Below are 14,560 nucleotides of genomic sequence, written 5' to 3'. Positions count from 1 at the left end.
CGCTTGTTGAGAGGCAAACTGTTATGGAAATCTTGCTGTGAACTCTCAAACCAGGCGTTTTCACTGTAAAAAGTGGAAAACAACAAACAAACAAGGGCCACTGCAAATTCAGTGTTAATAACATAGTAAAGTATACACTGTTTTTCTCTGATTCTCTGTCTTTAAAGGTAATGTATTGACATAATTTCGTCACCATTACAGAGCGGGGCCCATGGCTCAAAAACTGCAACAGTTTCATACAGGTGTTTTCAGAGAGATAGTATACATTACCTTGTAAGCGCCCCTCTTCTTTTTTATTTTTCTCTTTCTGTGGTCTTAGGAGGACTTCCACCTTTGCACTCACTGCAGCCTCAACAGTGACATGTGTGTTTCCTGTCTGAGCTAAATGTGTCAGCAACAGATATGGTGTACACTAATAGTGAACTAACGAATAGTTAGTGAACAAAAGTGTAGTTCAGTGACCTGTTATACAATAAGTCCTTTTAGTGTCAATGATGCATGAAACTAATAGCTAACAATAACATCAAATACTTGCAAAACACTTCATGTGATCACAAAATGCAAACACCAGTTAATCGTCCTTCCTTTTATAGTGTAAAAACCCCGGCATGGGTCAGTTACTGACACTTTAGAGTTAAGTAAAGCACTAAGTGAACTAAGACTAAACACTTCACACCAGTGGATTCAAAAAAAGTGTTTTGTGAGTAAATAAATACTGCATGAATATAAAGAGTTACACTCAACAAAAATATAAATGCAACACCTTTGTTACTGCTCCCATTCCCCATGGGATGGACGTAGAGACCTAAAATTCATTCCAGATACACAATATAACCATCCCTCCCAAACAGTGGTCACAAATCAGTCCAAATGTGTGGTAGTGGGCACATCTGCTATACTGAGATAATCCATCCCACCTCACAGGTGTGCCACATCAGGATGCTGATCTGACATCATGAGTAGTGCACAGGTGTACCCCAGACTGCCCACAACAAAAGGCCACCCTGGAATGTGCAGTTTTTTGCGCTATTGGGAGTCTGGGGACCCAGAACCGGTCAGTATCTGGTGTGACCACCGTTTGCCTCATGCAGTGCAACACATCGTCGCATGGAGTCTATCAGATTGTCAATTGTGGCCTGTGGAATGTTGGTCCACTCCACTTCAATGGCTGTGCGAGGTTGTTGGATATTCGTGGGAACTGGTACACGCTGTCGTATACGCCGGTCAAGCACATCCCGAACATGCTCAATGGGTGACATGTCCGGTGAGTATGCTGGCCATGCAAGAACTGGGACATTCTCAGCTGCCATCTGCCCTGAACAATGTGAACCATGATTCATCCGTGAAGCGCACACCTCTCCAACGTGCCAGACGCCATCGAATGTGAGCATTTGCCCACACAAGTCTGTTACGGTGACGAGCTGGAGTCAGGTCAAGACCCCGATGAGGACGACGGGCATGCAGTTGAGCGTCCCTGAGACGGTTTCTGACAGTTTGTGCAGAAATTGTTTGGTTGTGCAAACCAATTGTTCCAGCAGCTGTCTGGGTGGCTGGTCTCAGACGATCTTGGAGGTGAACCTGCTGGATGTGGAGGTCCTGGGCTGGTGTGGTTACACGAGGTCTGCGGTTGTGAGGCCGGTTGGATGTGCTGCCATATTCTCTGAAACGCCTGTGGAGACGGCTTATGGTTGAGAAATGAACATTCAATGCACGGGCGACAGATCTGGTTGACATTCCTGCTGTCAGCATGCCAATTGCACGCTCCCTCATTGCTTGTGGCATCTGTGGCATTTTGCTGTGAGACAAAACTGCACATTCCAGGGTGGCCTTTTGTTGTGGGCAGTCTGAGGTACACCTGTGCACTACTCATGATGTCAGATCAGCATCCTGATGTGGCACACCTGTGAGGTGGGATGGATTATCTCAATATAGCAGATGTGCCCACTACCACACATTTGGACTGATTTGTGACCACTGTTTGGGAGGGATGGTTATATTGTGTATCTGGAATGAATTTTAGGTCTCTACGTCCATCCCATGGGGAATGGGAGCAGTAACAAAGGTGTTGCGTTTATATTTTTGTTGAGCGTATATTCATATATATTTTGTACAGAGTCTTCCAGCCCATGCATGTAACGTTGCTGAACTGCAAAGCTCCTTCAGTGACAGACTGCTGCATCCTAAATGCCTGAAGGACTGTGTCCACAGGTCCGTCCTCCCTGCAGCTGTCAGAATTAAAATCAAAAGTAATCCTTACAAACATAGTGGTTTACATCAGCGCTGTAATTTGCACTAATCAACCAAACAACCACAACTGTTATAACTTGCACACTATTGTTCTCAATTTCTATCTATCTATCTATCTATCTATCTATCTATCTATCTATCTATCTATCTATCTATCTATCTATCTATCTATCTATCTATCTATCTATCTATCTATCTATCTATCTATCTATCTATCTATCTATCTATCTATCTATCTATCTATCTATCTATCTATCTATCTATCTATCTATCTATCTATCTATCTATATATATATATATATATATATATATATATATATGCTCTTTCAATGCAGCCTAACACAGTGGCAAAGACTCCTATCAGCATTCATCGAGGGGAAGAGCAGATGCTCTGTCACCGGCCTGGTGGCGAACTTACACCTCGGGACTTCAGACTTTTCGGTGTGTCAGTCTCCTCCTCGGTGAACGTAGATTTTGGACTCTGGCTCGAAGGACCAATTTATGTTGGGTTTATCTAGGCATAAACCCCGCTGGAACACGAGACACTCAATAACTGCACAACAAAACAAGGCAAGACAGAGATCTTTTGTATTTGTGGCTTGCGAGGGAAGTCAGCCCAGGCCTTCACCTGTCCTTAGTCAGCTCCAACTGATTCCTTTGCTACAGCCCTTTTTATTGTCAGCAAGCAATCATTCATGAATATGCAATTTCAAATACACATGACAGTCTTAAGCAGACATATCTGAACAACACCAGTGTCTGTATTCTCTGTGTGTGTGGGTGTGTAGGTGCATGTGTGTATGTGTTTCCGGCCATACTATACATAGACATTCGACCTTTCAATGAACTTAAACTGTGTGTTTGAGGTATGCAGAAAAGCAAAAGTAAGCGTCTTGCTAAACTATAAAAACAGGAACTTGCAATAGGTCATATATCAAATGCACATTTGAAGGTGGGAAGTCTTGCACCTCTAAGAAACAGAACAATCTAGTTCCTAAAGCTATAATGGAAATTATAATGTCGAGGCTGCTTCCTCTCATCTCATGGTGCACAAGTGCACACAGAATCTAATCAGGCCTAATAAGAATGTGATTTTTATCAGCATGCAAATGATCAAATATTTCTAAGCATAAATTACAAATGACAATTTAAAAAAAATTCAATTCTAAATGTAACCACAGTGAATGGATTTATCTGGATTTGTTTTTTTGCTCCATAAACTGTATTTATCTTAGTTTAAGTTGTTCAGCAAATTCTATTTGACTCCTCCCCTCCTCCTGTTCTGCCCAGCAACATTTATATGATTTGTTTAACAATGAGGAAGTTGTCCTGTATCACCGTCAACTTTGATATAAGGCGACAGACACAAGGCAGAACACCGCGAAGTACAGACTGAACATGTTCCTTAAAATTATATTTATTTTGTCTACAGCAGCCTGTGTCGAGGCTGAAGGTAGGTATCATTATTTCCCCATTACTGGTTCATCTATAACTTTCATCGTGTAAGATTTATTTATGATTTATTTGTTTGTAATTTAGAGTATTTTAACACTGTGTTTTTAACTGTGTTGTCACTTGATCCTAGGAAGTCATACACTTTGTCACATCTATGGATGTTTTGACTCTAGTGATACTCAAATCTGTACAGCATTTGATGGTGATGAAATATACTATGCAGACTTTAAAAAAGATCTTCTGATTTGGGAGAGCAAAATTCCCACAAGTTTTCGTTCACCCGACGCTTACAAATATGCAGTATTATATCGAAGCATGTGCAAAAATGACATGTACAGATGGAAGCCAGACAAGTCTGTAATAAAGAAAAAAGGTCAGTGAAACTCAAACTGTTATGTTTCCTGTTCAGTTTTCACTGTTTATGCTGCAAGTTTTTTTAGATCTTTTTTTTTAAACCAGAAAGTTGAATTTAAGCAAATCATGTGTTCATTTAATTTAGAGCCACCAGAATTCATCATCTACTCCAGAAATGAAGTGATAACAGGGGAAGATAATACCCTCATCTGCTTCATCAACCGCTTTTTTCCTCCTTCGATCAACATTAAGTGGACCAAGAATGATGTAGAAGTAACAATGGAAGACCCTTTCATCAAAACTTTGTCCAATCCTGATGGGACTGCTTATGTTTTGTCCTACCTCAACTTTGTGCCAGAGAAAGGAGACATCTACAGTTGCACTGTGGAACATGAAGCAATGGACGAGCCTCAGACCAAGTTTTGGGGTGAGAACAAAGAAGCTTCAGATATTTTAGCACATATAATATGATTTAATGTTTAGAATTCATCATTTCTTTCTGCTGTTCTCTAGAGATGGTTGAAACAGAGGAGATCAGCAATGGTCCAGCTGTCTTCTGTGGATTTGGCCTGAGTCTTGGATTGCTTGGAGTTTTCTTAGGAACCTGCTTTTTTTTTAAAGCAGTGCACTCTGGTCCCACTGCTTGAGATGTATACTACATATTGTATAGAGCTGCATAATCCTTCGTTTGTTTCCAGCAGGCATAACTTTCCTCTGTGGTTACTGACAGACCTGAACTGTCTCGTATTTGCATCACCTGTGTAATGGCATTAATGGCTCATATGCTGTTAAAAATAAAACCATCGTTCTTTGGCTGATATGTCAGTGTTTCTATAATAAACCTTTCGCTTTCATACTGTGCAATAAAGCTGAACGGTGATATCAGCACTTTTCCCACAGACATTTACAGACGTGACGCGCTGCTGCACATTTTTGGTTCGTAGCATTAGTGCAGAGCTTGAAGTCTGCATTACTGGTATTCTAGCATTGAAATATGCCTTATTAATAATCCATCACTCTAAAATCATATTAGGTGCATTATGTCAAGTAGAATGAAACTTGAAAAAAACTATGCTGTTTTTCTTTCAACTGAAATAAACTAAAAACCAGACTAGAAAAAAAGAATGTATCTATAAACATATTAAACACATTGTTGCTGAGACGTCTACCTGATTGTAAGTCATTACACTTCATAAGTATTATTACTTACTCCACTATTATTAACAAGGATGTGAAAACTAAGTTCAAAAAAATATGTAAATAAATCGATACAAGTGAATACATTCTGGAAAATTACTAGAAATGAAAAATAGTTTGTAAGAAGTTTGTAGTTAGTTGCAGAGATTATTTGGGTGCCTTTTTTTTTTGCAACAGAATATGAGGTTTTGTGATACAGTTCACTTTACTGAAAAGAAAACTTCAGTAATGTTTTTCACAAGAGCTGTAAGAAAAGTGAAAGCATATCGTTTTCTGTAGGCTGAATTCTGTAATCTATTTTAACCTCTAAACATTCATTTGCTGCTAGAGTCAGGTTAATATCGGTCTCTTTATATGAATTTTTCATCTATTTAGCATCTATTTAGAAAATCTAACAGAACAACAATGAGGTGAAATTTTAGCCAAAGGTCCAGAACAGCAGAAGATTGAAAGCCAGAAAACATTAGGCTGTAACATGAAGTAAAACTTGGTGAGGAAATTAACCAACTTGTCAAATCTTTATGATTTATGCAGATTTGATCTACAGTTTAAAACATTCTTCTTTATAGTCTCAACACAAAATGCTCCCACGTCTCTCTACTGTTTCTGATTGTCAAACAACAGTTTGATTGTCCACATAAGTCACTTCACCTAGTATTAGTGCACAAACAAGTGCTAGCTGAACAAAGGAGCAAAGTTGTAATTATTAGCAGTTATTGTCATAAATGTAATGGATAGAGGGAGTTTCCACTAAATGTTTCGCTGTTATATCAGCCTATCTGCTTTCATTTCCTTGTTTTGGTGAACATAAATGCTGCAGATTAAGTCTTCTTCCTGAATCATCGTACAACACACGCGAAACATGAACACTCATAAGTTTGTCCTGTGTGTGGCTTTCTCTCTTTTAAGTCCAGGTGAGCTGCAAAAATCTTCTCTTTGAACAAATCAGTGAAATTTTAAAGTAATTATTATTTTTAACATCAGAACATTTCTTTCTTTTTATTTCAGTTCTCACAGATGAAGACTTTTACCAAGTAAGAGCATGCTGTACATTCAAAGGGTCACACTTTGAAGAAACCGAGTACATATTAACTAGTTTTTTTAATAAGAACTTGATGATGGAGTACAACAGCACAAGAGGCAACTGGACGGGATTCACAGCGTATTCAATTGAAGCAGCAAAATGGTGGAACAGGGATCCCTTTGATGCATTAACAAGAAAGATCGAAAGGAAACTGTTGTGTACGGACATGTTAGATGCCATCCAATCCGTAGGTAAGAGATTTGTTTCTTAATGTTTTAAATCAAATGTTAAATAGGGTTTTGATGCTGTGAACCTTTTACATCAAATATTTTTATGATCATTTTTGATGACATAAGATTATTATATTTGTTTTACTGTAAATAACAATAGTGCTTTATGAGTTTTGCTCAGTTGCATGACATTACAGTTGATTTCCAAGTAAATGGTAAATGGTCTGCATTTGTATAGCGCTTTACTCAGTCCCTAAGGACCCCAAAGCGCTTTACACTACATTCAGTCATTCACCTATTCACACACTGGCAAGCTACATTGTAGCCACAGCTGCACTGGGGCGCACTGACAGAGGCGAGGCTGGCGCCACCGGGCCCTCTGACCACCACCAGTAGGCAAACACGGGGTTAGTATCTTGCCCAAGGATATTTGGCATGCAGCCAGGAGGCAGCCCTGGATCGAACCACCGACCATCTGATTAGTGGCTGACCTGCTCTGCCACCTGAGCTACAGCCACCCCAAGTATGCCATAATTGACAACATAGCCACGATACATTACATTATGTACATTTGAGGAATACATCTGTGAACAGAGAAGGTGCAGTAATGTATTTTTCTTAATCAGAAGCATGAAACTTATTTTTTCACAGATAATCTGACAACTATACCCACCGTCAAACTAAAATCCTTGAAAAGGCCTAATGGCGAGCACGCATCTACGCTTGTGTGCAGTGCCTACAACTTTTATCCAAAACAAATCAGAATGAGGTGGATGAGGAACGGCAAGGAGGTGACCACAGATGTCAATTACTCTGACGTGATGCCTAATGGTGACTGGTGCTACCAGACTCATTCTCACCTGAAGTACATCCCAACTTCAGCAGAAAAAATTGCCTGCATGGTCGAACACCTTGGTCTCTCCGAGCCGATGTTTGTGGTCTGGGGTAAGTTTGCTGCTGTGATGCCAATTAAAGTCAGAGAGATAAAACTGAAGCTGCATAATTACAAGTTTCACTTTTATCTCACTGTTTCAGACCCCTCCCTCCCAGTGGAACAACAAACTCAGATAGCTGTTGGACTGTGTGGACTGGTGATTGGATTTGTTATTGCAATATCTGGAATCATCTACTACATCACTGTGTGTCAAAGTAAGGAGTTTGTTAGAAGTGTACATAATATAACATATTCTGATCTAAGACTGAAAGCCTCGGTGTGCCCAGCACTCAGTAACTTTCTTGACTTCGTCTCTTTTCTGTTTTCAAGAGAATCCTAAAAAAAAAACCTATTCCTATTCTTACTACAGCACATATCATTATTAAGTAGATCTGTTGCCTCATCATCATCATCATTTTTTTGTATGCTGCTATTGCTGTGTTCATAAATTGGGCCTTTTCTGTGGTTGCAACAACATTAAGTTTTGCTTGTATACACTGTAAAAACAAATCCTAATATAAAAGTATTGTACTGTGTATTTTACAGTTTTGTTCTGTTCTTCTAGAATAGCATTAAATTTACACAAATAGACTGTGATTCCCCATGTAAATCCCATGTAAAATTAGGGCAACAAACTGTATTGTCATTACTGAAAATAACCGTATTTTTATGAGAAAGTTATTTTCTATTTTTTTATGGTATTATTTTGGCGCCCCAGCTGCAGGAATATTACTGTTTTTTCAGGATTTTTTTTTACAGTGTAGTAAATCTGACCAATAGAGTTGTTAAAATGATAAATATGTTCTTGTTTTTAACAGGACAAGTGTTCATTCCTGTGGAATCCCCTCCTGAAGCTGGAGCAACTTAACAGCCTGAGCAAACACTATTAATACGGGAACGCTCCATCCAAGGTGCCCCAAATATCACAGCTCTCTGAATAATGATGTCTGTTGTGGGTGTTTGGGGCTTTGCATCTTTTACCCTACAGGACAGAGGATACATTTGTAATGTAGTTAATACTCTTATACAGTATAGTAATATATTTTATAGAAAAATGATTACACTGTATCTACTGGCATTAACCCTCATTAAGCAGTAAACCCTGTGAGTTAACCAGTGGTGAAAGTGGAAAAGTAGAAAAACCCTGGCACAATATGATGGTTCAAAAGCTACCCACAGTGTGCACACCCACATGGTACCTTCCTAGCAATTAAGTAAGAGACTGATTATTTCAAACTATATAGAACCAACTAACATTTTGTTTATTAATCTGAATACCCTTAAAATTTAATGATTTATTTGAATATACAATTGCACAGATAATGTATAAAGCACAAAATAACTTGCTTTGCGTCAGCACTCAGAAGCTGTTTTAAAGTCAGAGAGAGTCAATATGACTCAAGGGGAACATGTTTCTTTAAAAAAAAAACCAAGATAACCCTAGAGTATTAGAAAAATATATAAATCAAGAATGAAAAGAGCAATAATAATAACACTGAAACTCTTGGTTGTTTTGCTTTGATGTAGTTACTTATCGAAGGTGGAACATTTTTTTGTTTTGTTTTTTGTTTGTTTTTTTTGTTTTGTTGCTTTGCTTTGTTTTTTTCTTTGCTTCGAGCCCTGTGTACAGGAGCCGCATGCTAAAAGATCTTTTGTTAAAAGGGTTGGCGTCATAAGCATATGCTTCAGACAATACCTTTTGATTAGCCTTGTCTCATGCTTTCTTGCTTTGTGGTAATTTTTATTGTGTATTCACTGAGATGTTTGAATGCTAATCAAAAAAAAATCTCACCATCGAGGCATCAAATAAAGATCTACCACAGGACCGACCGGTGGGGATACTTGCTGCTATACCAACAAGGAAGGCTAATATATGAGAAGATGCAGTACCCAGAAGGTAATACAAAGAAGCAACATTCAGCGTATGGAAGTTTAAACAGCTGGAAAAATAGCTGAAGCCGACCTGATAATAAATCCACAACGTCCACGGATCACTCTATAGACAGACAGAGAGATACTTTATTGATCCCACAACAGAAATTAATGTGTTACAGCAGGAGGATCAAAAGAATAAAGAATTAAAATTTTATATAAATACAACAATGATTGAAACAAAAAAATCCCCAAAGAAAATAAAAATTAGGTTAAGTTAAAGGAAACGTAAAAGCACGACTGTGAGCAATTTCAGAACAAACAAGAAGCACTCAGAGTGCAAACCTCTGCCACGGCCTTCAATCTGTATCAGTATTTACTTTTAAGGGAATAGTGTCACCTAAGTGGTGAACAGTAAGAGGATAAACAAGTTTTAGTAAAAACAAAGGTAGCATTGTGTAAAACAGGAACTGATCTGTTTAAAAGATGTTCAGCAGCACTAAGAAATAAACCAGGTTGAAAACCCACAGGCGCTCATTTCAGCACACCCGTTCTTTGATGGAATGTTATCGCTTTCTGCCAATCACTCTGTGGCCAAGTACCTTATAAAGGCACTTAATTTCAGCCTTACACCATTTGGCAAATAGTGATGGGATTTCCAGCTCTTTTTAGAGAACCGGCTCTTTCGGTTCGGCTCACTAAAAAGAGCCGGCTCTTTCGGCTCCGAACCGGCTCTTCAGATTGTTTTGTTGCTTTAATTAATTTATTATTAACAATAATATAAAATTATGCACAAAAGGAATTACTAATGTAAAAAAAGTGGTTTTATTTATATATGTTTATATATAAATATATGGGGTGGCCCCTAGAGACAAAGCATGCACAAACTCCAAAACACATTCCTAGCATTAACTGAACTTCCAAAACAGAGCTACCTAGATCACTTAAATTACACAATTGAAAGCATATGTGTGTTGTTTGTGTATTTATACACAGGCACTCATATATTTAAAAAAAAAATTCATTTACCTGTTACTACCACACACCAAATCCAGTCGTTGGTGCTTGCTGGCTTGTGTAGCCACTAGGTAACAAAACATCAACACTGCGCCCTAGCATCCTGGAGCACTTCTGTTGTGTTTTGTACGTGCTTCGGGGTTTGTACATGCGATGGAGTTTTTACGTCTTTTGGAGTTCGTATTTGTACGTGCTTTGTCTCTAGGGGCCACCGTAAATATACTTTTATTTATTCACTCCACATAAACTGTAATAAATAAATCATATAATACATTTCAACTTTTAACTATTTAAATTTTCAGCTTTCCGTTACACAAATTTAAAGTGAAACAACACAAAACACTTCAAACCACAACACAATTAAATATAAATTATAATATGAAAACAAAAAGAAGATGCATATTCTCTGTCATATGGACCTGCATGAATAAACTTTCTGAATCCTTTATCATCAGCAACTGAAAATAGTTGTGGATGATTACTATACCTTTCTAATGTGACACTGTTGTCCCTGGCTCTCTTTCTCTCTCCTTCTCTCCTGCTCTGTTCCTGTGCTACTGCCAGTGTAACTATCGCCCCTCCCCCCTCTTCCCAGTGCAAAGCACATGGCTCGCGTGCAGAGTGAAGCGGGAAAAAAGTGTGCGAGAGAGAGAGAGAGAAAGAAAGAAGAAACCCCACGGCTTGCAATAAGGAACCGGCTCACTTCGTTCACGTCAAAGATCCGGCTCTAAGAGCCGTTTCATTCGCGACCGACACATCACTAATGGCAAAGGCCTAGTGCTGTCACTTTACACAGCCTGATTGACACGCACACACATTCTGAATTCACCTCTTCAGAATGAGGAAACTACAGTTTTTTATAAACCACATGCAGATTTGAGCGTTACAGACATTCAGGCCCTTTCTCAATATGCGTACTTGTGCGTACTTGCGTTCTCGTGTACTCGTGAACGTCATCAGTCAGAGACCAAGTACTGTTCCAATCCGAAGTACGCATCAAGCCGAGAATGTGAAAAAGTCCCGGATGTGTTCTCGCTCCGCCTGTTTTATCGAGCATGCATCGGTGGTGACTTGTGTGTACTTGGTACAGCTAAATATCCCAGAATGCATTTCGTCCAAAACTCAAACGCGGCAATGGCGGACGAGCGGGGCTGAAAACTTTTAAATATTACTCTTTCTGGGTCACAAAATAAACTTTTAAGTTATTTTCAAGTAGGAATGTAGCTGTGTAAACTTCAAATATCTGCTCGATTTATCAAGATATCATATATTTCCAAACGTGCTCTGACGTTTTTGGAGACGTGTGTGACCCGCCAGCTCCATAGCAGACAGCGAGGTCGAGGATCACGCGAGAACAGCGGACTCCCGGCACATCGTTTTCAACCCCCCAGCGGTCTTTACGCTACTCAGGTTAAACAAACCCCAAACCCAGCGTAGTGAGTCACAGGCGGGGAACGGGCAAAAAACATGTTTATTTTTATTTTTTTACCTCATCTGATTCAGACAGGAACTCTTGCATGATGTCACTTTCTCCAATGACTCGGACAGAGCACACTGCAGATGAAACACACATTATATTAGATACAGTTTTTTTTTTGTGTGTGTGTGTGTGTGTGTGTGTGTGTGTGTGTGTGTGTGTGTGTGTGTGTAAGTGAAATAAAAGTCATTATACAATGACATCTACGACTTCACCACCTGGCCATAAAACTGCTTAGCATTCAATTGTCACATTAATTCTGAGCCTCTGAAAATGGTGTCCTGTTTATAAAAATGTGTGTAATCCTTAAAGAGGTCATGCAAATGTTTTGGAAAACCCCTTGAATAATCACGTGTTGTTTGTTTGATTTACAATCAACTGTGGTGGCGTTCAGAAGCAAAACTACAAAGCTGTATCTTTGTTCCAAACAATATGGAAGGCAACTGTAAGTGATTGAACTGTTTGTGTGCTAGCCCTATGAAGAAAGCCTGATTGTCCTTCTCTCTTCCTCACCTTTCTCTAGATATTCCTCCAGGCCTCTGCATCGTGCATCCAGCTGTTGCTCTGAAAGGGAAAAAGGCCATTTTTCCAGGCAGCTTGGGGAAAGTAAAGTTAGCAAACTCCCTCTTCAGGTTTTGGTGTAGAATCACAAACTTCCGATAACGCTTGGAGCACAGCTGTCTGCCTGCCATGTACACATTATACACCTGGAAGAGTTAAAGTGGAAAAATGAAAATGAAAAGGCGGTGATCTTTAGTCAGCAAGATAGTATTTATAATATCCAGAACATTAGGTTGCTCACAGACCTGAATATAAATACCTCATGAATGTAACAATCGCATAAGCCTTGAGTTGTCACTGGCTGTGTCCAACTACAAAAACATTTTTATCCATCCAAGTGTTTTTGCACGAGTGTACCCACCACAAACTTTTCATGGTTGAGTTCAGTGTGTTTGTAGCTAGGAACGGAGATGGGCACTGCCTGCTTGTTGGAGTAGTCGTAACAGGACTGGGCCGACCCGTCGTCTCCGGGATCCAGGCAGTCGGCCTCCTGGGGAGGAACGGACAGCACAGTCAGCACCAGCTCTCGCTCACCGGCCCGGATCAGATCAACCACCTGCTTGTGTGTTGCTCCTTCTACGTTCACCCCATTGCTGTTGAAGAAAGAGATTTATACACTAAAAAAACCCCAAACAAACCCCAGTAGCTGTCTATTGTACTAAAATAAAAATAAAGGCGTTCTACATCTCACCTGCTTGTTTTTATTAAGACATACATGTACACTATTTTTATTAATAGAGATTTCGCTACTGAGGTTAAACATTATATATAAGTAACTTAGATCACTTCTAAATGTTAATGTTTGGTTTATTCAGTGTTTTATTTGTTCCTGGCTAAACCGGTTTGGTTGTGATTAAAGTTAAGCTTCATAACATGTTACTCACAGTTAAATTAAGACGGAACGGCAGTAAAAACTCCGGACCTGTGACATCATCAAGTACGCTGGTGTTCCAATTGTACAAATCGCGAGTCCGTGCTCGCGTTCTCGGCAAATCCGTAATCCTGTGCGGTCTCGGCAAGTTCGGTCTCGCCGAGAACGCGAGCACGTACTTGCGTACTTAGAATTGAGAAAGGGCCTCATACTTCATGTGGCCTTCATATTAGCTCAAGAACAGTGCATAGAGAACGTCAACAACAACACTCAAGACAGAGCTTATATCTTATCACTGTTCAAGTACAATACTGTTGTACTTACTCTTAGATTATCTTATTTCTGAATAGTTGTAAGTATGTATGTATATTTGAATTTTCCCATTTTATTTTTACAGTTTGCACCTTTGATCCAGGACGATGATATTTCGTCGCACTGTATACTTGACTGCATGTTGTTGGGTTGACAATAAAACTCTGCTTACCTTGAATTAAACTTGTGCATTAGCCAATGAGGCAATGAGCCTCTACAGGCCTCAGACAGCATGTTAAATGTTAACATTCGTGACAGTTTAATTAGAAAAAGACCAAACAAGTATGGCTTGTTTGGAAGGGCCAGACCTCGACCTGACTGAAATGCTGTGTATAAAGGAATGGTTGCAAATGTCAATGAATTGAAGGTATTGCTGCTAATCTGGAATTCTTGGCTGAACAACCGTGAGGATCACCAGCCCGAGGAAAACACAAAATACACATGACTCCGTAACAAAGACAATTCATTCTTGAATGAAGACATTGATCAGACACATTTAAAATGCAGCCAATTGTGTTTATTATTAAATTATTGAGGAAATAGAAGGGTGGGAGGGTGGGTGTAAAGTAGAGGGTAAAAGAAAGGGATAGAAAGGAGGAAAGAGCTAGAGGAGAGAAAACCCCAACAATCCCCTCTGAGCAAGCACTAGGTGCGACAGTGGATAGGAAAAACTCCCTGTAAAGGAAGAAACCTATGACAGAACCAGGCTCTAGAGGGGGCAGTCAACTGTCGGGACTGGTTGGGGAGTGAGGGTGAAAAGAGAGAGAGGGGGGAGGGAGATGGGACAGGTGTTAGGAGTTCAAGGGAGCTAGGGGAGGGAGAGGTGTCAAGGTGTCAGGAGAGAGGGAGAGGGGAGGTCAAAATTACGATGGAACAGAGGTGGAGGAAGACGAGGTGACATCAGCAGTGGAAAAAGTAGAAAGAGTAGAAAAAGCAGGAGTGTCCTTCCTCCAGAAGAAGCAGAAGCGTTTCTTCTTCTTTTCCAGGGGCTTTTCCACGAGAACCTTTT

General features: G+C 39.7%; 2 protein-coding genes across 3 annotated transcripts; both read left to right on the top strand.

The window, feature by feature from the left end:
* Nucleotides 1-3,627: 3,627 nt before the first annotated feature.
* Nucleotides 3,628-4,853, top strand: LOC113012196 (H-2 class II histocompatibility antigen, A-Q alpha chain-like). The gene is made up of 4 exons (XM_026152248.1): nucleotides 3,628-3,700; nucleotides 3,833-4,075; nucleotides 4,202-4,483; nucleotides 4,570-4,853. The coding sequence occupies exons 1-4, from the start codon at nucleotides 3,646-3,648 to the stop codon at nucleotides 4,701-4,703; spliced, it is 714 nt and encodes a 237-aa protein (XP_026008033.1). The 5' UTR covers nucleotides 3,628-3,645; the 3' UTR covers nucleotides 4,704-4,853.
* A 1,256-nt stretch (nucleotides 4,854-6,109) lies between these two features.
* Nucleotides 6,110-13,037, top strand: LOC113018635 (H-2 class II histocompatibility antigen, E-S beta chain-like). Of its 2 annotated transcripts, XR_003271829.1 has the most exons (7): nucleotides 6,110-6,167; nucleotides 6,262-6,528; nucleotides 7,159-7,452; nucleotides 7,543-7,656; nucleotides 8,260-8,352; nucleotides 9,241-9,338; nucleotides 12,331-13,037. XR_003271829.1 is itself a non-coding variant. In XM_026161826.1 (6 exons), exons 1-5 carry the CDS (start codon nucleotides 6,116-6,118, stop codon nucleotides 8,307-8,309), a joined length of 777 nt encoding a protein of 258 aa, XP_026017611.1. In that variant the 5' UTR covers nucleotides 6,110-6,115; the 3' UTR covers nucleotides 8,310-8,352; nucleotides 12,331-13,037. The 2 variants fall into 2 exon arrangements, 1 of the variants encoding a protein (XP_026017611.1); XM_026161826.1 differs by lacking the exon at nucleotides 9,241-9,338.
* The last annotated feature ends 1,523 nt before the right edge of the window (nucleotides 13,038-14,560 follow it).

The sequence above is a fragment of the Astatotilapia calliptera genome, chromosome 3 (genome assembly GCF_900246225.1).
Source record: "Astatotilapia calliptera chromosome 3, fAstCal1.2, whole genome shotgun sequence".
In the NCBI taxonomy this organism is placed as follows: Eukaryota; Metazoa; Chordata; class Actinopteri; order Cichliformes; family Cichlidae; genus Astatotilapia; species Astatotilapia calliptera.
This window is presented reverse-complemented; position numbering and strand designations above follow the sequence as displayed.

Coding starts and splice junctions, on each gene's coding strand:
- LOC113012196 (XM_026152248.1), top strand. CDS start 3,646: ATGTTCCTTAAAATTATATTTATTTTGTCTACAGCAGCCTGTGTCGAG. Junction 4,076..4,201: donor GTCTGTAATAAAGAAAAAAG/GTCAGTGAAACT, acceptor CATTTAATTTAG/AGCCACCAGAATTCATCATC. Junction 4,484..4,569: donor GCCTCAGACCAAGTTTTGGG/GTGAGAACAAAG, acceptor GCTGTTCTCTAG/AGATGGTTGAAACAGAGGAG.
- LOC113018635 (XM_026161826.1), top strand. CDS start 6,116: ATGAACACTCATAAGTTTGTCCTGTGTGTGGCTTTCTCTCTTTTAAGT. Junction 7,453..7,542: donor GCCGATGTTTGTGGTCTGGG/GTAAGTTTGCTG, acceptor TCACTGTTTCAG/ACCCCTCCCTCCCAGTGGAA. Junction 7,657..8,259: donor CTACATCACTGTGTGTCAAA/GTAAGGAGTTTG, acceptor TGTTTTTAACAG/GACAAGTGTTCATTCCTGTG.